Here is a 27,953-nt window from a genome sequence, read left to right as displayed (position 1 = left end):
TTATGATAGCTTGTCAAGGAACAGTGCTATAGGAAGTTAGCTTGGATGTGCGTCATTGGTAAAGCTTGCAGTAGAAATTTACTATGCACCGAAAACAAGTTATTGTCTTAATAACTGGCAACACATATGACTTTGCCCAAATTGTGTTCAAATTGATGCTAATTAGATGCTAATTTCAAATCAGATGCTATGTAACATTTCTCCGGGTACTCCGGTTTCCTCCCAGATTCCAAAAACATGCTAGGTTAATTGGCCACTCCAAATTGTCCATAGGTATGAATGTGAGTGTGAATGGTTGTTTGTCTATATGTGCCCTGTGATTGGCTGGCGACCAGTCCAGGGTGTACCCCACCTCTCGCCCGAAGACAGCTGGGATAGGCTACAGCACCCCTGCGAACCTCGTGAGGAAAAAGCGGTAGAAAATGAATGAATGAATGAATTAATCCTATGTAACATAAACAGTTTTTTCATTTATAAGTCACTCTGGAGTATAAGTCGCAGGAACAGCCAACCTATGAAAAAAAGTTCAACTTATAGACGGAAAAAACAGTATATAACACACACACTCACACTATTTTACGCTTATAATTCTAACAGTCCGCCTTGAATTATTAGTCTAATTTTATTTGTAAAAGTGTCATACTATCAGCTATATTCTCATTTCCCTTTTTTCAGGAGCACTTTAAACATCAGGCCACATCAAACTAATTACATTTTACAGTTTTTTTTTTTAAATAAATAAGATCAATAAATAATCAATAAATCAGACTTGCAAGTCATGTTGCCAGTTTGTATGTTAAAAGTTCAAATACTAGCGGGCCAGATTCAAACGCTTGGTGCGTCGCATGTGGCCCCCGGGCTGTAGTTTGCCCACCCCTGGACTAGTGGATTGTTCTGGTCTTATTTTACTGAATAAGACATCATGTTAAAAGTTGAAATACTCTGAAAGTAACTGGTGGGCCGGATTCAAACGTTTGGTGGGCTGCATGTGGGCCCCCGGGCCGTAGTTTGCCCACCCCTGGACTAGCGGCTTGTTCTGGTCTTATTTTACTGAACAAGACATCATGTTACAAGTTGAAATACTCTGAAAGTAACTGGTGGGCCGGATATTCAAACGTTTGGTGGGCCGCATGTGGGCACCTGGGCCGTAGTTTGCCCACCCCTGGACTAGCGGCTTGTTCTGGTCTGATTTTACTGAATAAGACATCATGTTACAAGTTGAAATACTCTGAAAGTAACTGGCGGGCCAGATTCAAACGCTTGGTGGGCTGCATGTGGCCCCCGGGCCGTAGTTTGCCCACCCCTGGACTAGCGGCTTGTTCTGGTCTGATTTTACTGAATAAGACATCATGTTAAAAGTTGAAATACTCTGAAAGTAACTGGCGGGCCGGATATTCAAATGTTTGGTGGACCGCATGTGGGCCCCCGGGCCGTAGTTTGCCCAACCCTGGACTAGCGGCTTGTTCTGGTCTGATTTTACTGAATAAGACATCATGTTAAAAGTTGAAATACTCTGAAAGTAACTGGCGGGCCGGATATTCAAATGTTTGGTGGACCGCATGTGGGCCCCCGGGCCGTAGTTTGCCCACCCCTGGACTAGCGGCTTGTTCTGGTCTTATTTTACCGAATAAGACATCATGTTAAAAGTTGAAATACTCTGAAAGTAACTGGTGGGCCGGATTCAAACGTTTGGTGGGCTGCATGTGGGCCCCCGGGCCGTAGTTTGCCCACCCCTGGTATAAACAAAAGACATTTGTCAGCGGCCAATGCACCCAAGTCAAAGTAAGCCACTCCGGGTACGGTGCAATATCACATTTCTTAGCCTTTAGCATCTTTAGCATCATCTATGCAGTAAAAAGCCAGGCCTTAATTGTGTGATCCTGAAAACTGATAATTTTATACTTGAAAAGTGAGTTACATAACTCTTACAGTACCGAATAGGGATCACATTATAAAAAAATGCAAACAGAATGAGGCAATAAGGGAATTAAATGATGTCTGGGATATACATATAGACATTTTTACATGTCTTTACAGTGTCCAATGAGGTGAATGCATTGCTCCAAAGACTAATGAAAATTCCAGAGCACTGAGAGACTATAACATATTCCCATGGCCTGCTTTTATGAGATGTTTTCTAAAAATAATAGCTGGTAAATGGGGGTGGCGGGTGGACGTCCATTCCGTACCTGCTGAGCCAACGAGAACAGATCCTGATGGAGGGCTAGCACTGCTCTATAGAAGGCTCCATCGTGGGTATCTCTAGGGATCATGCATGTATATTCCTCCATGCTGTCCCAATGCCCTGAAAAAGACAAAAAAAAAAAAAAATCAAGGACACAATGATCTTTTGAACTTTGATGAGCGTAATATAATGTAGATACCACATGGACAACAAACACGACATGTAAGAGAGAGTTCTTATATATAAGTCAAAACCACAGACCACAAAGCTCGGAGGGATGCTCTTTGACTGGCTTGTTTTCCCTCCACCAGGAGACCGTAGAGGGAGGCGTTTTTTTTTTTGACAATACTTTTTTTATTATATGAAGTAGGGGGCTGCACGGTGGTCGAGTGTTTAGCGCACAGGCCTCACAGATCGGAGACCCGAGTTCAATTCCACCCTCGGCCATCTCTGTGTGGAGTTTGCATGTTCTCCCCGTGCATGCATGGGATTTCTAGGTATGAATGTGAGTGTGAATGGTTGTTTGTCTATATGTGCCCTGTAATTGGCTGGCCACCAGTCCAGGGTGTACCTCGCCTCTCTCCTGAAGACAGCTGGGATAGGCTCCAGCACCCTCCACAACCCTCGTGAGGATAAGCAGTAGAAAAATGAATGAATGTTTCCCAGTTATTAAAGGGGACCTATTATGCTCATTTTTGGCTCTTTGTATTGAGTTGCGGACTCCTATAGAGCAGCTACACACAATAACCCGCACAGAACGCATTCTAGATCTTCCAGAATCTGCACCTATTCCAGCTGTATTTCCTTGTATTTCCAAAACGGTTTGTCTCAATTTTTTCCACCAACGGCTCACCTCCGGGCACATTCACTCCACTGTGATTGGTCCCACTAAGCTCATACAGCTAATAGCTTGTACAGCTTGTACCCGGTTATGCTAGGTTAACTGGTTACTCCAAATTGTCCATAGGTATGAATGTGAGTGTGAATGGTTGTTTGTCTATATGTGCCCTGTGATTGGCTGGCCACCAGCTCAGGGTGTACCCCGCCTCTCGCCCGAAGACAGCTGGGATAGGCTCCAGCACCCACAAAGGCAGTGTAATTGATTGATATAACACCAATTCCCCTGCAAAAATATGATTTGTTGCCTTACTATACACAAAAATGTACCCAAACCGCGACCTTAAAACTGAGGTACATTCCCAACTGTGATTAAGGAGTACTATTACAGCCTTAAGTCATCCATTTAGTTACCTAGGCCCCAAGCAGCTGCAGCAGCCATACGAGCCATCTTGGCCTGGGTTTCTTCACTCACGAGAGTCCATTCCTCGCAGCATTGCTGGTGTAACTGGCCCCTGAAGGAAAAAGAACACCCAATAAAAATTAGCACGTGCGTGAAATGCATATGAACAAAATATTCCCATTTGTGAGTTTCAAATCGGTTTTTCTGCAGCATTGAAAAAAGTATTGAACAAAAAGGGTGAGGAAGTATATGTTATAGTGATAACATGTAATAGTTGCAGTAGCTTGACTTATTTTGATACAAATGAATGAAATTTTTTTTTATTATATGAAGTAGGGGGCTGCACGGCGGGTCGAGTGTAGCGCGCAGGCCTCATAGATCGGAGACCCGAGTTCAATTCCACCCTCGGCCATCTCTGTGAGGAGTTTGCATGGTATCCCCGTGCATGCGTGGGTTTTCTTATTAACATTATTAAAATAAATAAAACATTATTAACTTGTAAATACTATAAATATTGGTAATACTATATAAATGGTATACTATATACAAATACAGTGGTGTGAAAAAGTGTTTGATAAGTTTGTTTCAAATCATGGCTGCACGGTGTACGAGTGGTTAGCATGCAGGCCTCACAGCTAGGAGACCCGAGTTCAATTCCACCTTCAAGATACACTACCGAAACTTTTTTTCGAGGCGCATTGATACACGTACTTATGCTAGTTCTGTCAACAACAACAGCAGCATTGACAGCACTTAAAATGTCCGCTCTCATTGGGATGGCTGTGTCTTCCAGCATGAGACGTGTGTTCCAGTCCTCAGGTAAAAAAGTTAAGTCTTGTAGCAAAATGGGAAGCTAGGTATCCACTCTTCCGTCTGTGAATGACGCTGAGACTAGCGATTAGCAACGTGTCGTGTTAGCCCGCAAGATAAATTTTTTTTTTGATGCTAGCTGCTACAATAATAATATTGCTATAGTTTGTTTAATATACAAGTACGTTATGTAAATAGAACAATGTTTTGTGAGGGCTTGCCACCATTTCAGGAGGACTAATGGTTAGCATGCAGGCCACACAGCTAGGAGACCCGAGTTCAATTCTACCCTTTGCATGTTCTCCCCGTGCATGCGTGGGTTTTCTCCGGGTGCTCCGGTTTCCTCCCACATTCCAAAATCATGCATTCCAAAAACATTATTAAATTGTAAATACTATAAATACTGGTAATACTATATAAATGGTATACTATATACAAATACAGTGGCGTGAAAAAGTGTTTTATAAGTTTGTTTCAAATCATGGCTGCACGGTGTACTAGTGGTTAGCATGCAGGCCTCACAGCTAGGAGACCAGAGTTCAATTCCACCCTCGGCCATCTCTGTGTGGAATTTGTACGCGTGGGTTTTCTCCGTGTACTCTGCAATGGTACTTCATATTCCGAAAACATGCTAGGTTAATTGGTGACTCCAAATTGTCCATAGGTATGAATGTGAGTGTGAATGGTTGTTTGTCTATATGTGCCCTGTGATTGGCTGGCAACCAGTCCAGGGTGTACCCCGCCTCTAGCCCGAAGACAGCCATGATAGGGTCCAGCACCCCCGCGACCCTCATGAGGATAAGCGGTAGAAAATGCTTCCGTTGTGGCTTAAACGTCTAAGAAATAAAACAGACTTGATTTGACTCGACACCGACGTGTATTATTATTAGTTTTTTTGAAACTGTATTTAAGCGCTTTGACACCAGTTTTGGGTTAACACAGCAAGGTCCTGTACAATATCCTTTTTATCCTGACAGGAAACTATGTGTTCTCAAAAATCTGATCTCCTTTGACTCGTGACCCTGTCAAGCGTTACGTAACAGACCGTTACTGTTCCGAACACAAACATTAAAACACACCTTCAGCAAAATCATTTTGTTCCAAAAAAAATATATATATATATTATATCATTTACCGAAATGACACTGTTGACAACAATGACACAAGACAGTTACATAAGTAGAACGCCATCTGCTTAGCGTCAGGATTTCTGTAACTGTCCACGTCATTGGATCTTTTTGACGTGACTGTCTTTTTCCCCCCCGAGAATACTCTTTGAATGTGAGCCTTCAGAGTGGAGTGGCTGCACCTCGAAGTCGAAGTCGGCCGCTGGTTCATTCTTTCCGGATTGAATTACTTTGGTCAACTCGGGAGAAACCATTTTTGTCAATTTTTTCACCCCCTTCAAAAAAGGGACTTTTGTCAGGACGAGTTAGGAAAAGGCACCATATACTTCAACTTTGCCAAGTGAAGATTCGAACCCGGGTCTCCCCGATCTCCTGACTGTGTGGCCAACATGCTCACCACTCCACCATCATGCATCATATAATACTTCTATAGTATTGTACCTTGAGAAGTGATGGTGTAATCACTTCCGTATATTACTGTACTGTACATAAGTCCATCCATCCATCCATATTCTACCACCTATCCAATAACTGAATAACATACCATTCACCCAGGGCTTCTAAGCAGCGCATCCTGCCCAGGATGAGCTCTGGATCTTCTTTGTTCATGTCGATCTTCTTGTCGTATGCCACCAAAGCATCTTCCCACTCATGGAGCTTCTCGTACCAGGTGGCTTGGATTTCCTAGGCAGAAAGTGAAATGTTATTGCACAACATTTTTTTCCTCATGATAAAAAAAGTGCACACCATGTAAGTTTTTTTATTTTTGTGAAATATAATGGTAATGGTTTTATTCCATTTGAACATGCATCAGATTACAATTGAATGCATCACATAATCAGTTCACAGTTCCACATGTCCAAAAGGAGTAGGAAGAAGCAACGCTTATTAAATCCTACCCCTCAATTCTGGTACTTTTACAATCAGTAACTGTTACATTTGTTCACTTCCTGCTTTCATAATATAGTTTAAGTTTTTTTATGATTTTTTAAATTTTTTGTCAGGTACCAAAGTATTTAGCTAACATCAACTGCTTGTATTGTTTCTTGAATTGGCTCATCGTTGTGCATTGTTTGACTTCCTTACTCAATCCATTCCATAGTTTGATTCCACATACTGAAATGCTATGGCTTTTTAACTTAGTCCTAGCATATAAGTGTTTCAAATGTAGTTCTTCCCTGAGATCATATTTCTCCTCTCTTGTAGAGAAGTATTGGATGACATTTTGAGGTAATTGGTTATTTTTAGCCTTATGCATTATTTTAGCTGTTTGAAGATGAACTATATAAGCAAGTTGAAGTATTTGTGATTTTAGAAATAAGGAGTTAGTATGTTCTCTGTAGGCGGCATTATGAATTATCCTTACTGACCTTTTTTGCAGTACATTTAGCGAGTGAAGATTGCTTTTGGAGTCACCAATGAACCTAATATTAAGAGTCCACTTGGTCGGCGCCAGTTGGCACCAATGCAATTTGCTGTGACGCCTAGTGTCGCCAATAAGGTGCCGAGTGGCGTGCAGTGGCTCAAACTGCCTCCCAACTGGCTCGTGGTGACCATAACAGCGCCAAAAATTTAATTTGTTGGCAAGAAAATTTCAAAATGTTTAAAATCTTCAAAGTGCCCACCAAGTGGAACCAAATCTTGGAAACAATCCGCTTATTGGAATCCACTGGAATGTAATAGCGCTAGCCAAGTTGCGCCAATGATGCTCGGAGTCCACTGGGCCGACGCCAGTTGGCGCTAAAGGCAATTTGCTGTGGCGCCTAGTGTCGCCAATAAGGTGACTAGTGGCGTGCAGTGGCTCAAAATGCCTCCCAACTGGCTTGTCGTGGCCCATAACAGCGGCAAAAATTTAGTTCGTCGGCAAGAACATTTCAAAATGTTTAAAATCTTCAATTTGTCCACCAAGTGGAACCAAATGTCAAACAATCCACCTATTGGAATCCACTGGAATGTAATGGCGCGAGCCAAGTTGCGCCAATGATGCTAGGAGTCCACTGGGCCGGTGACAGTTGGTGCCAACATTAATTCGGCGCCACAGTGAGCCAGTACGCGGCAATCACATAATCTTTGGCGCAAACTGACACCAACTGGCACCGGCCCAGTGGACTCTTAGCATAACATGCATGTTTTTGGAATGTGGGAGGAAACCGGAGTACTCGGAGAAAACCCATGAACACACCAGGAGAACATGCAAACACACAGAGATGCCAAGCGGAGAATCGAACCCGGGTCTTCCAGATTTCCTGAAATATTTCCACGTCACACATTTTTTTTTGTATATTGTATTTTGTACTATAGGACAAAAGCAATCACAAGCATATAACATAAAACTCTATTTGTAAATAGAGCTAGATTTGTTATTCTTACACCTTTTTTTTCTTTTTCTAACAAGTCACACCAGCAAATGGGTTTCCCACATGCTGTGTCTTTAGAACAGGGTGTTCTGTGGGTAGGAGGCTCCAATGACCCTGTATATTAGGAGAAGGATACCCCATGAAGAGGTGTGTGTGTAAACATAAGACCACCCATGATACAGTTCATTAAGGTTATATTATAACTGAAAACGGTCAAAGTATTCTGTACTTATGTGTATTGCTGTTGACAGATAGAATTACTAAGTCCAACACATTCAGAACCTAAGATAATATGGTTTCCATTTGGTAGACTCGTTTTCTTGTCTGCCTTGACACTTTTAAATATACATAAATTATAAAAGTGGTTTGACCGTGCTACAATGAATGAACCGTTTTGACTTATTAAAAATGACAAATCCTGTGTATTTATGACTAATTACAGTTTAAGTCCGTTTTAAATGACGTTAAGGAAGCAAAACTTACCAGTTCACCAAAATGTTTCATGGCGTACTCCAACACACCTGATGCAGCTTCCGGCTGTTGCAGTTTATTGTTGATGCTGAAAGATAACGAGACAAAAACAAGCTATTAGGACACGAGGAGCTGTGATGGAGAACAGTCTGACTCATGGTATGATCTAACAAATAAAAAAACACTAAATTCATCACACAGCAACTTAACACTCAAAAAAGGTACTGTATGTATGAGAAATATACAAACATGTACCAATACAAGTTTAAAATAAAAGTTTTCCCATAATGCATTGCATCCGGGGCGGTGCATTGACATCAGCCTCCTTCAGCGCTATGGATGGACAACATCTATACTGCTTATCTTCCAATGAAATGCTTTGCATTATGGGAAAACTTAAAAAAAAGTTGTTTTAAAGCTAAGACTATGTTTTGAAGATTCCAGTTGTCTCGACTCTCAACTTTTGAAGATTCCAACCAACGACATTCCCAGGCGACAAAGAATCTTGAGCAAATGCATTTTGGAAAATATACGGAAGTGTTTTCTCGGTGAGCAAAATTCATTACTGTTGAGGGAAACATTTGTCACACATTTCAAAGTGTGTTATCTGTCACAATCACACCCTGAACTCACAGACCCCCCCCCCCCCCACACACACACATCTGGAAACACTCCTGTGAAAGGCAACTGTACTTCCTCCACGGGTAAAGAATCGTGAGTTGAGTAGAAGAAAAGCGCTACTTCCTGAGGACAGTCGATTAGCTTTCACGCACAGTCGAGGTTAGAATGTGATGAAACGGCTCAGCAGGTGTCCGCTGCGAGCTGCTGATGCTGCACTCAATATCTGACAGTTATGATTAATATTCATGCATGGAGTGGCTTGATAGGAAACAAATGTAATCTCTTTAGCAGGGTCTTGAAAAAACACATGAATCAATTTGTATTTGAATGAAATAAGTATGCCCTGTGATTGGCTGGCGACCAGTCCAGGGTGTACCCCGCCTCTCGACCGAAGACAGCTGGGATAGGCTCCAGCACCCCCCGCGACCCTTGTGAGGATAAATGAATGAATGAAATACATATTTGATGCCTTGTTGACAAGCACGGAGGTCACCAACATTTTTGTAGTTTGTCACCGGGGTTGCACATATCTATTTATTAGAGCCTTGTAGACATGAAATAGCACCCCTATAGTCACCTAAACATTCTTTAATATTTATCTATCTATCTATCTATCTATCTATCTATCTATCTATCTAAACACTCCTAATATTTACAGTTTACGCTGCTCGCTAGGAAAACCTATATATGACTTTTTAAATATGGGTTTTAACATTATTAGAGCCCTGTAGACATGAAATAACACCCCTATAGTCACCTAAACACTCCTTAATATCTATCTATCTATCTATCTATCTATCTATCTATCTATCTATCTATCTAAACACTCCTAATATTTACAGTTTACGCTGCTAGCTAGCAAGCTAACCAGTTAGACTTCATTTTTTCTAAACTTAAGATTCCAAGAACCTACCACTTCCACACAGGATGGGAGGATAACATTTTTCACTCCATCCTGTCAGATATTCCATGGCTGACTCCATGACTTCATGCAGTGTTAAGGTAATGTAAAGTAAGGCAATGTCATTACTGCCCCCTAGTGACAAGAATACTACACTTATATTTCAATATATTTGACTCTTCTCTGGACCCTGGCGAAATATTCGTCCCACAGCAAAAGCCATCTGGTAAAAAAGAAAACCTATTTATCACTTTTTAAATATGGGTTTTAACATTAGAGCCTTGTAGACATGAAATAACACCCCTATAGTCACCTAAAAGCTCCTAATATTCACAGTTTACACTGCTAGCTAGCAAGCTAACCAGTTAGTCTTTATTTGTTCTAAACTTAAGATTCCACGAACCTACCACTTCCACACAGGATGGGAGGATAACTTTTTTCACTCTATCCTGTCAGATATTCCATGGCAAAAATATGGGAGCTTGGACCCTGGCAAAAATACGGGAGCCATCTATCTATCTAAACACTCCTAATATTCACAGTTTACGCTGCCAGCTAGCAAGCTAACCAGTTAGGCTTCATTTTTTCTAAACTTAATATTCCGTGAACCTACCACTTTCACACAGGATGGGAGGATAACTTTTTCACTCTATCCTGTCAGATATTCCATGGCTGACTTCATGACTTGGCAAAAATATGGGAGCTTGGACCCTGGCAAAAATACGGGAGCCATCTATCTATCTATCTATCTATCTATCTATCTATCTAAACACTCCTAATATTCACAGTTTAGGCTGCTAGCTAGCAAGCTAACCAGTTAGACTTCATTTTTTCTAAACTTAAGATTCCAAGAACCTACCACTTCCACACAGGATGGGAGGATCACATTTTTCACTCTTGGGCTTGGCCGGTCAATTGCCTTTGTAATGTAAACAAGACAAAGTAACCCAACTATTAGACTCAAAAAAAGGACAATTTCATACCATATAGCTACATATGTTAACTCGTACTGGCTTGAAGCTTTTAAGCTTGAATGAGAGAGAATATTTAGAACCATTTTGATTACAAAAACAGACTTTTGTTCTTCAAAATATCCAGAGGGAAACCCAAAAGTGCAGCATACTGTAAAGTGAAATCATTATGAATCCCTATAAAGGATCTTGGCTTTCAACAACGAATGTGACTGCAAGCTCTTTTGAAAAGTGAATCTTTCCATTAGGTAAGTAACATCCATGTTTATATGAAAGCCTATGATGGATTGATAGAGAACAATATACTTTACTATTAAAAAAAAATGGAAGAAAGAAAGCCAACTCCCTGGTTTAATAATCTCTAATGTATGCAAAGCAAACAGAGAGGGAAACCAGGCCTTGCAACTGAAACTAATCTAATTATTAAGAAAAATCCACTTGATCCTGGATATTTGGGGCCAACTAGACCTTAATGTAAAACATAATATTTTTAGAAGGCGGACTGGCAATGTGCAGTTTACAAAATTAATATTGGTCCATGAAATGTATAGGGTTGACATCTGCAGAGACATTTCTCCGGGAACAATGAATTTGTACTCCGTCGTGGTATTCTTCTAAGTCTCAGTCAAAAGTACAAAAGTGTTTGAAATCACAAAGCTACAATAAGAATGGAATCACACAAAATAGCCACATCAGAGCCTTTGAAGGACGGACATTTCTGCAACACTGCTTTCAATAAGGCGCCGCTACATTTCTGATACTACTGTTACTAATGTTGGATCAACATAGAATAAGTATTACGGTTAGAACATCGTTATAAAAGTAACTTTTGCATAATAGGAGACCATTACTGCCGACGTCAATATCAGCTCATTCATTCATTTTCTACTGCTTTTCCTCACGAGGGTCGTGGGGGTGCTGGAGCCTATCCCAGCTGTCTTCGGGCGAGAGGCAGGGTACACCCTGGACTGGTGGCCAGCCAATCACAGGGCACATATAGACATATAGGAATTTGGAGTCGGCAATTAACCTAGCATGTTTTTGGAACGGGGGAAGAAAACCCGGAAAAAACCCATGCCACAACATGCAAACTCCACACAAAGATGGCCGAGGATGGAATTGAACTCGGGTCTCCTAGCTGTGGGGTCTGCGCGCTAAACACTTGGTCGCCGTGCAGCCAAAATAAGCACATTCATTCATTCATTCATTCATTTTCTACGGCTTATGCTCACGAGGATCGCTGAGGGTGCTGAAGCCTATCCCAGTTGTCTTCGGGCGAGAGGCGGGGTACACCCTGGACTGGTGGCCAGCCAGCCAATCACAGGGCACATATAGACAAACAACCATTCACACTCACATTCATACCTATGGACAATTTGGAGTCGCCAATTAACCTAGCATGTTTTTGGAATGTGGGAGGAAACCGGAGTACCCGGAGAAAACCCACGCATGCACGGGGAGAACATGCAAACTCCAAACAGAGATGGCCGAAGGTAGAATTGAACCCTGGTCTCCTAGCTGTGAGGTCTGTGCGCTAACCACTTGTCCACTGTGCAGCCTTCAATATAAGCCGTCTAATATAAACCCAACCACAAACAAACCTATGTTCCAAAATTTCAATCTTTATAACTATTTACTGAGCATTATATGACCATTACAATGCATAGCTGAAACTGTCATGACGTAATCAACACACACATTCCCAACATGATTTAAACAGGAAAGTCAACTTGTAATACATGATCTCTGAGGGAAGTTTGGCACGAATGTGTTCTATGGTAACAATTAAGACTTAAGCGCCTTTTATCAAACGCAGACCTCAACCTGTGTGTGACGGAGAAAGCGACACATAGTTGGATGCGGGAAGCGTGGATGCAAAGGAAGTTACATCAATACTGGGTGACCTGTGTCCTAGCAAATTATTTTTGGGATAAGAGTGGCTTAGTGGGGGGGGGGTTGTTTGGTTGCCTCAAGCAAGTTAAGAGAGTGCCGGGCCATCACATGGAAAAACGATTGAAACGTGATCACCAAATTGGGAGAAGACCAATGTAGACTAGTGTGGGCCTCTTCACCTTTCCGGTCAAGAGGCCAAAAGAACCCCCCCCCCCCCCCCCCCCACCCGAAAGCTGGAAGTTACCTCATTGGAATGTTGTTGTTTCCATGTTAACAAACAAGTCCATAGTCAATAGCAACGTATACATGGACCCAAATATTCCAATTCCAAAACCCTTCTATACGCCATTCACAAGTCCAGTTTTATTAAAAAAGAAAATATATATCTATATAAAACATGTGCCGAGCTTAATTATAAAATATTAGCAAGATTGAACTTTATATTTTCCTGTTCCTGGGTGCGTTCTTTCAGCGAATGCTGAGATATGACGTAACACGCAGCTCGAGACGTTCTTTGATTTCAAAAATGGAGGCGAGCAATCGACACTGGACTGCTGCGGAAAGTTTGTTTTTGAGTCAAACTAAATTGCAAGACTGGACGAACGGAAAAACTGGCAATACGGAGTTATTCCTACAAGTGAAAGAAAAACTGGAGGAAGTCGGTATCACGTGATGTTGGTGTTTACGTTTTACTGCGTATGCCCCATTGACTATTCTGGTTGATTATAGCGGCGCATGTAGACACGCAATTGGAATATTCCTTTCCGTGTATACCATTGCTTTCGGAAAGTTCATTCGGAAAGAGAAAAACTCCTCATGTAAACGTGGCTAATGTTTTTAGGCTGCATATTAACCTTCCACTTGAGTAGACTTCAGAGCAGAAAGCTAGTCTTTAACCCAACGCCCCCCGTCGAGGAAGACAACATTCCCCCGTGAGGTTTCACTCTCTTCCACCCGATTGTCCGGTACCAAGAAGTTTGTCGTGGCTTGGCCGGATGAACGCTCTGGGTGGCTGCTTGATAGAGCGAAGCCGCTATTAGTTTTTAACCACAACATTCCTAAGCATCGATAATGCCTGCAACGGGTGTTTATTGTCCATAAACTAAGTAGTTTGTGGCTGATGTTTATTCGGGATAAGCTGGATACTCGTTGTAAACAAGTATCCGTTATAGGTATAGTAGGGCGGCACGGCGGACAAGTGGTTAGTGCGCAGACCTCACAGCTAGGAGACCCGAGTTCAATCCCACTTTCGGCCATCTTTGTGTGGAGTTTGCATGTTCTCCCCGTGCATGCGTGGGTTTTCTCCGGGTACTCCGGTTTCCTCCCACATTCCAAAAACATGCTAGGTTAATTGGTGACTCCAAATTGTCCATAGGTATGAATGTGAGTGTGAATGGTTGTTTGTCTATATGTGCCCTGTGATTGGCTGGCATGCAGTCTCGCCCGAAGACAGCTGGGATAGGCTCCAGCACCTTCCCGCGACACCTATATTTTGGTTTATATCTAAAATTACTTGGTAAACTTGTTCCATAATACGCTGTGCATCGCTGTGCAGACCTGCATTGACTGGCCACAACATTAGATACACTTGCACAAGGGCGGCATCAAGCAATCTGCATTCATGGCTGGCATAAAATATTACTCCTCTTTCAATACGTTGCAGTATACACCTTGCAATCTTCAACTTGTTCCATATAATACGCTGCTTTTTTAACAGGACATCGGGCACGATCGTGCATCAGTCAAGGACTTTTTTTGTCTGCTTGTTTAGGTTGATGGCTGATGATGTAAAGTCAGTTGGAAAACTGTTTGTAGTACTGAACTGAAAATTCATTGTTGTTATGTTTATTACCATGTTTGCAACTTGATGGTATAACTGAAATTGAACTTTTCCAAGCAATATGCGTTCAAAAGAGTAATACATTTGCATGACAAAAATGCTTGTAACTAAGTTATGCATATGCTGCATATAAATTAGCAAAATCTATTAATGAAACCAATTAATACTCAATATTTCTGTCTGTTAAAGTAAAGGAACCGCAACATCCTCACATCTGGAAAGCAATGTCTCAAGTCATTATATGTACTCTGTCACTCCATTTATCTTCAAGTTATACTACACATAAAAGAAAAAAAAATAACAAACCACTTTGAATACTCTTGAGGATTGCGGCCAATCTATGGTCTATCCTTTCAGGATGTTTGTCTGAGCTACTGATTTTGGAGAGTGGCAAACTGCTAGCCGACCAAGGGTTGGCAATACGACGGATACCAGCTGGCAGTCATCACTAGCTTAAGCCACCAGAGTACCGGAGGGCCTGCCAAGACATGAAGTCAGCCAGTCAAAAGCTGCACAATACCCCCAGTGTATTCATATCGTCTCCACTACATCATGGAACATAGTACAGAAAAGTATGTTAACCCCAAATCGGTAGGTTTAACCGGGTCGAAGGTCAACATTCATTGGGTTATATTGTTCAGAATTCATGTCCAAAAGCTCGGACTATTTCACTTTTTGTTGGAGTGCGAATTGTTTTATTAATTAACATTTAGTAATGAGCTGCACGGTGGAGAAGTGGTTAGCGTACAGACCTCAAAGCCAGGAGACCCAGGTTCAATTCCACCCTCATTCCACCCATCAAACATGCTAGGTTAATTGGCGACTCCAAATTGTCCATAGGTATGAATGTGAGTGTGAATGGTTGTTTGTCTATATGTTCCCTGTGATTGGCTGGCTGGCGAACAGTCCAGGGTGTACCCCGCCTCTCGCCAAAAGACAGCTGGGATAGACTCCAGCACTCCCCACGACCCACGTTAAGCGGTAGAAAATTTATGAATAATTTTTCTGAAAATATTATGTCATTGTCGACTGGCAGAACAATGTAATATTCGTCCGTGTGGCAACACGTAGCCCAGTGATTCGCAAACTGTGGGCCACGGCCTCATGGTGGGCCGTGTTGGTAATGCAGGTGGGCCATAAGCGGTCATTAAAAACATGATTCATTTTTGCAAATATCATTTTTTACATTATTTTTACTGTAAAATATTTCTTTCACGATTAAAAAAAATATTTATAGGCCTAAGTAATAACCTATTGAGTGTTATTCGCCTGTCACAATATTTTAGGAACCTTATATAGTTTATGATTGGAACGTAGCTCTCTGGTCATCATGCTAAGGGGGTCATTAACAAAGGAGCACGTTATATGTATCTTTATAGTAATAATAATAATAATAATAATAACAACAACTACGGTTTCCTCCCACATTCCAAAAACATGCTAGGTTAATTGGTGACCCCAAAATTGTCCATAGGTATGAATGTGAGTGTGAATGGTTGTTTGTCTATATGTGCCCTGTGATTGGCTGGCCACCAGTCCAGGGTGTACCCCGCCTCTCGCCTGAAGACAGCTGGGATAGGCTCCAGCACCCCTGCAACCCTTGTGAGGAAAAGCAGTAGAAAATGAATGAATGAATGAATGAATGAATGAATAATAATAATAATAATAATAATAATAATAATAATAATAATAATAATACTACGTTAAGTGCACTGGGAAAACATCATTTCATCTGTGTACTGTTTATAGGTCAAAGGTGGGCCGAGGACATTTTTTTGGGCCCTGAGTTGGTAAAGTTTGGGAACCCGTGACGTACCCGATTGCCTCGTTCCTCCAATAGACTTAGTGATGCACGTGAGGTGGTTAAGTGGTGTGCCGCAACATTTTTCCAATGTTAAAAAAAAAAACGTGCCGTGGCTCAAAAAAAAGGTAGAAAAAAAATCTGAATCACACTTCGGTGTCATCATTGGATCCAGTTCATAGACCAGATTTGGTTCACTTCAGTTGCTTATAAATAAACAAAACAACCAATTCTGAACAGAAGTTACTATTCAAGGGTATTGTATTATCTTGCACCACGCTACCTCTACCATTGTTACACATTGGTACGCTTTCTGCATTTTGACATTAGAAAACTGAACCTTACAGCTTATGGAATCAAGACTTTTGTAAGTTGATGCTACAAAAGTTCACCATGGTACCAACAATGTTGGTCTCCCTGTGTTTTAAACCACTATCCATCTACTGGAAATCTTTGAGCGTAATCTCCACCTCAATCTCCGACCTCAGGTTTAATAAAAAACATATTACTGCAGAGTCACGTCTACCTTTGATACGCAGCTTATCCCATACAGGAAGAAGGTCATACATAGGGAGCTGGAAGCAAGCCTACCTGATATTAGACATGAGGTCGTGGACCGGCTGGCTGCCAGTTAAGGACCGACTTGCGTAGATAAGTGTACATGTATAAAAGTTAGCCTAATCTTGTGTTTTCTATGGGAAAGAGCAGGAGCACAGAGGCGTCGGAAAACCATGCGAACTCTCTAGAGAAGGATCCTGCAAGGAAACCATGCCTATTACGGAATGTCAGCACTTTATCCAAATATCTAAAAATAAACTGAAAGAACAGATTGATACTAAAGGCAAAAAAAAAAAACAATGTCAGGAGGAAGATGTTAACAGTTAATACACATTATGTAATTCCGTCATTTTGGAGAGACAAAGAATCTGCTGGTTTCAACTCAATGTAATTGAAGCCATGAATGCTTTGCTGACAGCTTGGCTCCAGCGGTTACTATTTAATACCGATGGAGATATAGTGACATAAAAGCTCCTTTGGGCTTTTTGTAACGAAAGCATTATGTCAGCCACGATTCCACGGAAGGTAAATGCAATTAAGCACCACAGGGGGTCGAAAGTGACAGCACCTTGGGCCTAAAACAGGGGTCCCAAACACGCGGCCCGCGGGCCAAATGTGGCCCGCAGGACACTAGTTTGAGGCCCCCGCCTTGATATGAAAGTTTAATGTTTGTGCGGCCCGCGCAAGTCTGATATGGATGTTGTATGGTATCATGTACCCAGAAAAAATTATTACGTTTGATTAATGTTCATGTTAAAGGTTAAATAACTGTTAATAGTTATCCTCCCTATCTGTGTGGAAGTGGTAAGTTTTTGGCTATTTAAGTTTAAAGGAAATAACTTGGAGGCTACCGTTTAGGTCGCTAGCTCTCTAGTTTGCGAGTTAGCACATGTCTCAAGACAGTGTAGTTGCGCAATATGTTGTAAATGAAAAGAGTATAAATGTGACTATAGTCGTGTTTTGTCATGTCTACAGGGCTCTAATAATGCTTTGTTCAGTTTAATCTGAAAAAAATAATTTGTCTACCCACCAACTATATGTGGTTTCTTAAGTTTTTATTATTTGCCGTTTTATTATTATTATTATTATATTTATTTATTACTGATTGATTGATTTTCTTTATTCTTGATTTGTTTATTTATTTTTCATCTTATTTTGTGTAGAAAAATAAAAAGTAAGATATTTGAGAACAGTGGAAAAATTGGAACCAAAGCGAAGTTTTTAAAATTTTTTTGTTTTTAATAAATGAGTTTTTTGTTTGTTTTTTTTTTTTTTTTAGAAAACCTGATGCGGTGGCCAGTGGCCATCAAGTAAATTGAGTTTGAGACCCCTGGCCTAAACGAAGACAGTAGTTTAAAAAGGAGGTAGTTTCCAATGAATGATGATGAACATAGTACAAAAAAAAAATCCTGCTGTGCTTTCCTGGGCTAGCACCGAATGACAGAGTCCAGGGCAAACGAATGAGGAAAAGTGATTCCTGGGATGTATTGTTGGCGAGTGGAATGTGACTCACGGAGCAGTTAGGCAAATGAGGAAATGGCAGAAGGCAGAATTAACAGTGTTTTTCCCGTAAAAAGAGACTGACGCACATCGGTGACATAAGGATTCATGAAACGGTCAACAACCATCACCGTCGTTAATTAAAAAATATATATTATGTGTTACTTGTACCTTTTTTACACCTATACACATATAAAACAATACAATAAAATAACATGAAAAGTACAAAACATTTCTTCATCTGTATTAATTATAAATACAATCTCAGGATCTCAGGGAAGAACTACATTTGAAACACTTATATGCTAGGACTACGTTAAAAAGCCATAGCATTTCAGTATGTGGAATCAAACTATGGAATGGATTGAGTAAGGAAGTCAAACAATGCACAACGATGAGCCAATTCAAGAAACAATACAAGCAGTTGATGTTTGCTAAATACAAGGATGAAGAGTCTTGAACCAGTCATGATGTGCTATATATATATCACCATATTACCTTGTACTTCCGTACGTGAAACTAAAGTCAAGTCAAGTAAAGTTAAAAAAGTAAGGTAAAGTAAGGAAAGGTAAAGTAAGGTAAAGTAAGGTAAGGTAAAGTAAGGTAAAGTAAAGTAAGGTAAAGTGAAGTAAGGTAAGGTAAAGTAAAGTAAGGTAAGGTAAGGTAAGGTAAAGTAAAGTAAGGTAAGGTAAGGTAAAGTAAAGTAAAGTAAGGTAAAGTAAAGTAAGGTAAGGTAAGGTAAAGTAAGGTAAGGTAAAGTAAAGTAAAGTAAAGTAAGGTAAAGTAAGGTAAATGAAGTTAAGGTAAGGTAAGGTAAGGTAAAGTAAAGTAAAATAAAATTAAATCAAATTAAATACAATTAAATTAAATACAATTAAATGGAAATTAAATACAATTAAATGGAAATTAAATACAATTAAATGGAAATTAAATAAAATTATATAAAATTTAATAAAATTAAATAAAATTAAATAAAAAAAACATATTAGGAAAGCAGGAAGTGAACAAATGTAACAGCTACTGATTGTAAAAGTACCAGATGGAGGGGTAGGATTTAATAAGCTTTGCTTCTTCCTACTCCTTTTGGACATGTGGAACTGTGAACTGATTATGTGATGCATTCAATCGTAATCTGATGCATGTTCCAATAAAATAAAACCATTACCATTACCAAATCTTCACAGTATAGTACAATAAATGTGTAAATTATTCAATGCACTTCAGAAAACTGTAAAACCTAAACCCTCCAAAATGGCTTCAGAGGAATAGCACTCTAACCCTTCCAGCACTTCACATGTCTTGGCATGTGAGGACCACATTTATTGAACAAACGGTCCTCCCCCAGGATATCGTAAAAAAAAAAAAAAAAAAGTGCAACGTGTAAGTGAAGTGTAAACGCCATGAAGAGGAAATGACAAGTTGGCCATAAAACCATCAATAAGCATCAATAACAATACTCAATAACTTTTCATAGCTTTATCATGGAATTATTATTATAGTCTAAAAAGGTGATTTCAAAATGGCAGTAGACTTTCTTGACTTCTGTTGGTACACATGTGGTCGTTTCTAACAAATCCAAAAACTGGAAAACATAAGCTAACCTAACATGGGTCTACCATCTGTGGAATGAATGGGAATAAGTTGGGATGAAAAGGTAGCAGGGAAGGGATAAGAAACATCTCCACCCAGGGAGGGTTAGAGAGTCCACTGACGGGTGTGCACTGGGAGGGAAGGTGGGAGGGACCCATTTGTAAAATACTTAAGATGGTCTGAGAGAGGAGGTCTTCACTGAGGAAATCAGATTTGGGTCAAAGTAGAGCTACCGGGCAACCACATCTTGACTGACTACTACAAACAAAATCTTTTCCCAATATGTCGAAACTCAATGTGAACATTACGACTTTGTTTGTCGCCCTTCTTCTGGCGACCGTGACATGGGCCCAGAATCCTAGGAAGACTCTAAAACCACCGAAACCCTCCAAGGGCCAGTGCTGCGACGAGGTTCGTTCCCTTAAGGTCCAAGTGGCCAATCTGACCAGCCTTGTCGGGGAGCTGACTCGCAAGCAGGAAGCCGACCTGAGAAGCGTGGTGAGGCAAATCATGGATCTGGACAAGCAGAACCGGCAACAGGAAGCCCGGGTCACCGAGGCTGAGAGCAAGTACTCTGAAATTAATAACCGCGTTGAGATCATGCAGCTTCAGACTCTGCAGTCAGCGCCTCAGACGACATCGGGTAAGTAGGAGCAGTTTCTATATGAATTATTGCTAAAAAACCATTCCGGAGGTCAAAGTTCTTGTCCATTATTGCATCTACTAAGTTCATTCATTCTGAGCTAACAAGTCCAATCTGCATGGCTATCAATCAAGTCCTCCATCACTTTAGTACTAACAAAGTAATCAGCATGGCCTCCAATGGCAATGTTTATTATTTCAGTACCTCGACTGTGTGGTCTCACAGAATCACATTTGACTGACCGGCAAAACAAACAGAGAACTTTTGAGTGAAAGATAAAAAAAAAGTAGTACATTTAAAAATTGGTTCTTTCCCAATCTTACTAACAATGTATAATTTTTTTATGTTTTTTTTTTCCAGATGCTATATACGACTGTGCATCGCTCTACAGCAAAAGCTATAAGATATCCGGCGAGTACAAACTGCCAAAAGATGAGTTTCTGGGAACGCCTGAGTTGAGCGTGAGTATTAGTACTACTACCAGTACTGCTACGTTATCATAATACGGTCTATAATTATTAGACAAATTGGTCAAAGAATTGTGCTCCCTATTTGATGGCAGCCATGTTTTTTTTCCAAACCAACCCTGGTCAAATTTACAAACAGTCCCTCAAAAAATTTGTACAAAATTTGCTGATAATTTAGTAAACCCATCTTGGGTATGTTGTGAGGCCGCCATCAAGAAAAACGAAAAAGTAATTGACAATTTCTATTGTGATGATACAACTCGGAGATCTGTATTATAAGCGCTTCCATAGCAACCAAAAGGGGGCGTGTCCGGATTTTTCCATTACTCTATATACCAGGGGTGGGCAAATATTTGGATTTGTGGGCCGTATTGAGTTAGCAAAATTATCCGGAAAATTATCCGGAAAATTATCCAGAACATATATTTAAACACGCACACACACACACTATTTTATGCTTATAATTTTCCTTGAATGATTTGTCTAATTTTATTTAATTTTATCTGTAAAAGTTCAGGAGCACTTTAAAAATCAGACCACATCAAACTATGTAATTTAATTTTTTTTTTTTTTTACTAAATAAGACATCCGACTTGCCAGTTTGTATTATAAAGTTGAATAAATTATAAAGTTTTATTATAAAAGTTGAAATACTTAGAAAGCAACTGGCGGGCCGGATTCAAACTTTGGTGTGCCGCATGTGGCCCCCGGGGCCGTAGTTTGCCCACCCCTGATTGTGCATGGTAAGAAATTTTTGCAAATGCTTTGTAGGTGTTCTGCGACATGGACACAAATGGAGGCGGCTGGACTCTGATCCAGAGACGTAAAGTGGGCTTGACGTCATTTAACCGTGACTGGAAGCAGTACAAAAGCGGCTTTGGATCCATCCGTGGAGACTTCTGGCTTGGCAATGACCACATATTCCGTCTAACAAGGCGGCCCACTGTGCTCAGGATTGAGATGGAGGTACGTTTATAACCAAAAAATAATCTGCATAAAACATTTCAAACGCATAAAAAGTAATCGTTGAAAATATTCCTGAATACAGGACTGGGAAGGAGAAAGCCGTTATGCCGAGTACGGCTTTTTCACCGTGGCCAATGAGCTCAACAGCTACAAGCTCTTCCTTGCCCACTACAGCGGGAATGCCGGAGATTCCCTGCGCTACCACAACAACACCAACTTCAGCACACTCAACAAGGACAATGACAAGTGTGTTGACGACTGCGCTTCTTTGCGTAAAGGTAATAATCATTTGGAACTCCGAAATTAATGCGTCTTTCAAGCTCTTATTATTATTATTATTTACAATTTTCCATGTGATTGTAGGTGGTTACTGGTACAACTGCTGCACCGACTCCAACCTGAATGGCATTTTCTACCGCTATGGTGAGCACGTGAAGAGCACAGATGGGATCACTTGGTACGGATGGCATGGTCCCAACTACTCCCTGAAAAAGGTGGAGATGAAGATCCGGCCGGTGGGTTTCCAGCCTTAAGTTCTACAGCTCTATATCCCGGATGCCATGATGAGGCTTTCCCTTGGCAGCCAAAGGAAAGCCTGATTAAGTTTGATGTTTTTCCATTTGTACTATGTTTAATTGTACATTTTTTATGTGTGTTTGTTTAGTCTATTTATCAGTAAAATATTTCATTTCTTGAAATATAAGTAGCAATAATTGGAATGGGACCATATATTATTGAATTACGCCAACATTGTACTGTTATTACACTAACCGTTGGTTGCCATTGTTGTAAAATGTGTACAGATGTGTTTTTATACGTGACAGAAAATAAACATATTTTTAAAAGAAAGTGACAATTTGACCACCCTCTGCGTCTAACTTGAGATGTAATTCCCACCGTTCATTGGCAGTATGATTGCTCCGGTCACTGACCTCTGACCCTTAGGTCACATCCCAAAGCGCTCCGAAGCAACGGCAGGAATGAAGACCACACACGAAACGTGCATGAAACACAACTTTGCTACAAACAATGTAGCAATGTGCCACATTAAGTCGCATTAAATATCTGGAAACATAATTGAGGAGCATGAGTGCTGCCACCATCAGGGAGCTGTGGTTCATTAAGGGGAAACATTAATATCAAAATGTGCCTTGACAAGGGGTGCCCCAATGCAACTTTTTCATTTCTAAAACAATATCAATATTGCAACTTTTTTATTGTATCATCCGATACTGATATCAATTCGATACGATAGCAATGCATACTTTTCGTACTTATTTAGTACTGTTGAATGCTAGAAAAGGCTATATCAAGTGATTTGAGTCATACAGAGAATCGGCAAGAAGTGTCCACCAAGTGGAACCAAATGTCACAAACAATCTGCCTAGTGGAATCCACTGGAATGTATTGGCGCAAGCCAAGTTGCGCCAATGATGCTAAAAGTCCACTGGGCCTCAAACTGCCTCCCAACTGGCTCGTTGTGGCGGCAAAAATTTAGTTTGGCGGAAAGAAAATATCAATTTTTTTTTTAAAAATTTGTCACGCCACTTGCATCAAGCAATCAGCGAGAACTGTCTATCAAGTGGAACCAAATGTCGCAAACAATCCGCCTATTGGAAACCACTGGAATGTAATGGTGCGAGCCAAGTTGCGCCAATGATGCTAAAAGTCCACTGGGCCTCAAACTGCCTCCCAACTGGCTCGTTGTGGCCGTAACGGCGGCAAAAATTTAGTTTGGCGGCAAGAAAATTTCAAAAATTTTTAAAAACTGTTGTCAAGCCACTCGCATCAAGCAATCAGCGAGAACTGTCTCTCGAGTGGAACCAAATGTCGCAAACAATCCGCCTATTGGAATCCACTGGAATGTAATGGCGCGAGCCAAGTTGCGCCAATGATGCTAGGAGTCCACTGGGCCAGTTGGTGCCAGTTTGCGCCAAAGATTATGTGATTGGTGTGTAGTGGCTCGGTGTGGCGCAGAATTAATGTTCTTGCCATGCCACAGCGAGCCACTATGCACCAATCACATAATCTTTGCCGCCAACTGGCACCAAATGGTGCCGGCCCAGTGGACTCCTAAGCATCATTGGCGCAACTTGGGTCGCGCCAATACATTCCGGTGGATGGTTTGCGATATTTGGTTACACTTGGTGTACACTTCGCACTGATTGATGGATGCAAGTGGCGTGACAAAAAATTATTATTTTTTTTGAAATTTTCTTGCCGCCAAACACAATTTTTGCCGCCGTTTTGGGCCACCACGAGCCAGTTGGGAGGCAGTTTGAGCCACTGCACGCCACTATTGGCATCACTAGGCGCCACAGGGAATTGCATTGTCGCGAACTGGCAACCAAGTAGCGCCGGTCCAGTGGACTCTTAGCATCATTGGCGCAACTTGGCTCACGCCAATACATTCCAGTGGATTCCAATAGGCGAATTGTTTGCGACATTGGGTTCCACTTGGTGGACACTTTGCGCTGATTGCTTGATGCAAGTAGCGTGACAAAAATTATTTAAAAAATTTGAAATTTTCTTGTGCATACAATGACCTTACAATACAATACATAATACATATACACACAATACATACAATGACTTCCATCTTCACATTATTTTAAGCCTTAAATAACATAAATGGATTGATCAGGTAGTGGACTACACGGTGGACGAGTTGTTATTATTTCGGTCTTAAATGGCTTATTGACGCTTATAATATCGACTATATTGGGTAATACGAATGTAAATGTGACTATAGGGGTGTTAGTTTATGTCTAGAGGTCTCTAATCTCTAATCTAAAATCTGTATTCGGCTGTACGGCGGTCTAGTGGTTTGCGAGCAGACACAGCTAGGAGACTTGAGTTCAATCCCACCCTCGGCCATCTCTGTGTGGCGTTTGCATGTTATCCCCGTGCATGTGTGGGTGAGTTGGCGACTCCAAATTGTCCATAGGTATGAATGTGAGTGTGAATGGTTGTTTGTCTATATGTGCCCTGTGATTGGCTGGCCACCAGTCCAGGGTGTACCGCGCCTCTGGTCGGAAGACAGCTATGATAGGCTCCAGCACCCCTGCGACCCTTGTGAGCATAAGCGGTAGAAAATGAATGAATGAATGAACTCTATTCTAACAACTCTTGCAGTAATCAGAAGGTCATTAACACAAACCATGACTAACGACATATTCAAACAGCGGCGTGTTGCCTCCATTATTACCGCAATGGGGATCAAATACTGTATGAAAGCTATCAGAGTCATTCTTTTTCATTTCAAATACAAGTCATGACTCATTAGAGTCAGGTTCACCATCGTGCATTTTGCACAGCGGCCCCAAAAACCTCTGAAAGGAGGTGAGAACCAGATGGGGAGAGTTGCCTTGCTCCCATCATTCATCATCATCAAGGCTCCCGACAAATTGAAAACAGGACCGCTGAGAAGTCCAGAAAACTCATCGTAGATGAAAATGAGGCAATCGTCCAATTAGATGCCTGGAAAACAGCTTTCAACACGCCATTCTCCCAAAACACAGAAATAAGAAAAAAAAAACGGAGGAAGGAAAAGATGACGGATGTTATCAACAGGTCATGGGACAAGAGGGTAATAAGTCATTCAATGTTGTAATTATTTGATTCAAAGTAGGCTGCCGGATGTTAGCTTATAATGCTAATCAGAGTCCCTTGTCAAACTTTATTGTTGCGACAATGACGATAATCGGCCACGAGAAAGATGAATCAAAAAGACGTGAAAATGACCTCTAGTAACGATCAATTATATTATGATCTTACTGAAATGATCTTATTGGAACAAAATGTGCTATAAGCTAAGTCATTTAAATTAAGAAAAACATGCTTATAGCACGTCACTAAATATGTCGGGCATTATTACATTGTATTGTTTTGGAAAAAAAAAAGGAAAAAAAACTGGATTTGACCTCCTCTTAGCTATTAAGAAAGAAATGCTTGACTAATTATGTGACGGAAATTAAAGCAATAGAAATCCTAGATGTTAGTTCAGGTGACAAACTGGCGTTTTAAGCCTCAGTAGATTAGAATATGACGTATATATACACGTATTTATCAACCAACGGTAGACTGTTGAATTTAATTACTGTCCACACAGGAGGCTGTTTCTGTAAAAGCTCGATTTGGCCGTCGATAGGCAAAACGACAAGCGAGCGTTTTCAGATTTTCACGCTCCGTTTTCAAAAAATACCGTTTCACGTTACAAGAGAAGAGAAATATGATCTCGGGGAAGAACTACATTTGAAACACTTCTATGCTAGGACTACGTTAAAAAGCCATAGCATTTCAGTATGTGGAATCAAACTATGGAATGGATTGAGTAAGGAAGTCAAACAATGCACAACGATGAGCCAATTCAAGAAACAATACAAGCAGTTGATGTTTGCTAAATACAAGGATGAAGAGTCTTGAACCAGTCATGATGTGCTATATATATCACTATATTGACACTTACTATGGTACCCATTATGTCATTGGATGGTCATATCACCTCATACTTTGGTACGTGACAGAAAAATAAAATAAAATAAAATAAAATAAAATAAAATAAAATAAAATAAAATAAAATAAAATAAAATAAAATAAAATAAAATAAAATAAAATATAAAATTAATATATTAGGAAAGCAGGAAGTGAACAAATGTAACAGTTACTGATTGTAAGGTTGCAAGGTAAGGTAAAGGTAAGGTAAAGGTAAGGGTAAGGGTAAGGGTAAGGGTAAGGGTAAGGGTAAGGGTAAGGTAAAGGTAAAGGTAAAGGTAAAGGTAAAGGTAAAGGTAAAGGTAAAGGTAAGGTAAAGGTAAAGGTAAAGGTAAAGGTAAAGGTAAAGGTAAAGGTAAAGGTAAAGGTAAAGGTAAGGGTAAGGGTAAGGGTAAGGGTAAGGGTAAGGGTAAGGTCAAGTAGTGAAGTAAAATAAAATTAAATAAAATTAAATAAAATTAAATACAATAAAATTAAATTAAATTAAATACAATTAAATTAAACAAAACAAACATATTAGGAAAGCAGGAAGTGAACAAATGTAACAGTTACTGATTGTAAGGTTGCAAGGTAAGGTAAGGTAAGGGCAAGGTAAGGGCAAGGTAAGGGCAAGGTAAGGGCAAGGTAAGGGCAAGGTAAGGGCAAGGTAAGGGTAAGGTAAGGGTAAGGTAAGGGTAAGGTAAGGGTAAGGTAAGGGTAGGGCAAGGGTAAGGTAAGGGTAAGGTAAGGGTAAGTAGTGAAGTAAAATAAAATTAAATACAATTAAATGAAAATTAAATTAAATTAAATTAAACAAAACAAAACATATTAGGAAAGCAGGAAGTGAACAAATGTAACAGTTACTGATTGTAAAAGTACCAGATGGAGGGGTAGGATTCAATAAGCTTTGTTTCTTCCTACTCCTTTTGGACATGTGGAACTGTGAACTGATTATGTGATGCATTCAATTGTAATGTGATGCATGTTCAAATGAAATACAACCATTACCATTACCAAAATGAAACCTCTTACCTGATTAGAGACTCCAAGATGAGGGGGGAAGCCCCTTTCTGGAACTCCAGCTCTTTATAATGCAAAGCTTTGGCGTAGGCACGACATTTGGCAGCCCTTTCACCTAGCAGCACAATGCCATTGTCGTCTCTCAGAGGCAGAGGGCCCTAGACAGGCAAGAAGATGGTATAAAACACTATTATGTACATTGTAGGTAAATACGTACATTTCAACCTGAATGATTTTGATATTGTATTTAAGTGTATTTAAAAATTATAACTGACAATAAATCAGGTGATGAATGATTTTTTTGCTAAATAAAAAAATGCATTTCATATGAAACGCATTAAAGTGGGGAAAAACTGTTTTTTATAAATTATCATCTAAAATGAATAGAAAATATTTAATTGCATTTCAATTTATATCCAAATTGACAAAATTTAAATAAATCGTAAAGTATGGAATTAAAAAAAACAAAATTTTAAAGAAAAAAATGAATCTATTAATAAAAAATATTCCCATATAAAA

The 27,953-nt window shown here is 40.2% G+C and overlaps 2 protein-coding genes across 2 annotated transcripts in view; one reads left to right on the top strand and one right to left on the bottom strand.

Moving 5' to 3' along the window:
• The window catches only part of mtor (mechanistic target of rapamycin kinase), an 84,049-nt gene that overhangs the window by 28,817 nt on the left and 27,279 nt on the right, over window positions 1-27,953 (bottom strand). Inside the window, exons 28-32 of the mRNA XM_058084201.1 lie at window positions 27,447-27,592; window positions 8,203-8,278; window positions 5,907-6,046; window positions 3,437-3,537; window positions 2,190-2,305 (exon numbers count right to left, since the gene is read on the bottom strand). Coding sequence (XP_057940184.1) covers window positions 2,190-2,305; window positions 3,437-3,537; window positions 5,907-6,046; window positions 8,203-8,278; window positions 27,447-27,592 — 579 coding nt within the window. The remainder of the gene's footprint in view (window positions 1-2,189; window positions 2,306-3,436; window positions 3,538-5,906; window positions 6,047-8,202; window positions 8,279-27,446; window positions 27,593-27,953) is intronic.
• Window positions 20,077-22,764, top strand: angptl7 (angiopoietin-like 7). The gene is made up of 5 exons (XM_058084202.1): window positions 20,077-20,508; window positions 20,869-20,969; window positions 21,747-21,941; window positions 22,024-22,219; window positions 22,305-22,764. Exons 1-5 carry the CDS (start codon window positions 20,148-20,150, stop codon window positions 22,472-22,474), a joined length of 1,023 nt encoding a protein of 340 aa, XP_057940185.1. The 5' UTR covers window positions 20,077-20,147; the 3' UTR covers window positions 22,475-22,764.

The sequence above is a fragment of the Doryrhamphus excisus genome, chromosome 10, assembly GCF_030265055.1.
Source record: "Doryrhamphus excisus isolate RoL2022-K1 chromosome 10, RoL_Dexc_1.0, whole genome shotgun sequence".
In the NCBI taxonomy this organism is placed as follows: Eukaryota; Metazoa; Chordata; class Actinopteri; order Syngnathiformes; family Syngnathidae; genus Doryrhamphus; species Doryrhamphus excisus.
Note: the sequence above shows the minus strand (reverse complement) of the source record. Positions and strands in the feature narration are given on the sequence as shown.

What these genes read in the sequence shown, in the direction of transcription:
- angptl7 (XM_058084202.1), top strand. Translation starts at nt 20,148, where the DNA reads ATGTCGAAACTCAATGTGAACATTACGACTTTGTTTGTCGCCCTTCTT. An exon ending in TGGGAACGCCTGAGTTGAGC is followed by an intron (nt 20,970 to 21,746) that starts GTGAGTATTAGT and finishes AATGCTTTGTAG; the next exon opens with GTGTTCTGCGACATGGACAC. An exon ending in CTGCGCTTCTTTGCGTAAAG is followed by an intron (nt 22,220 to 22,304) that starts GTAATAATCATT and finishes ATGTGATTGTAG; the next exon opens with GTGGTTACTGGTACAACTGC.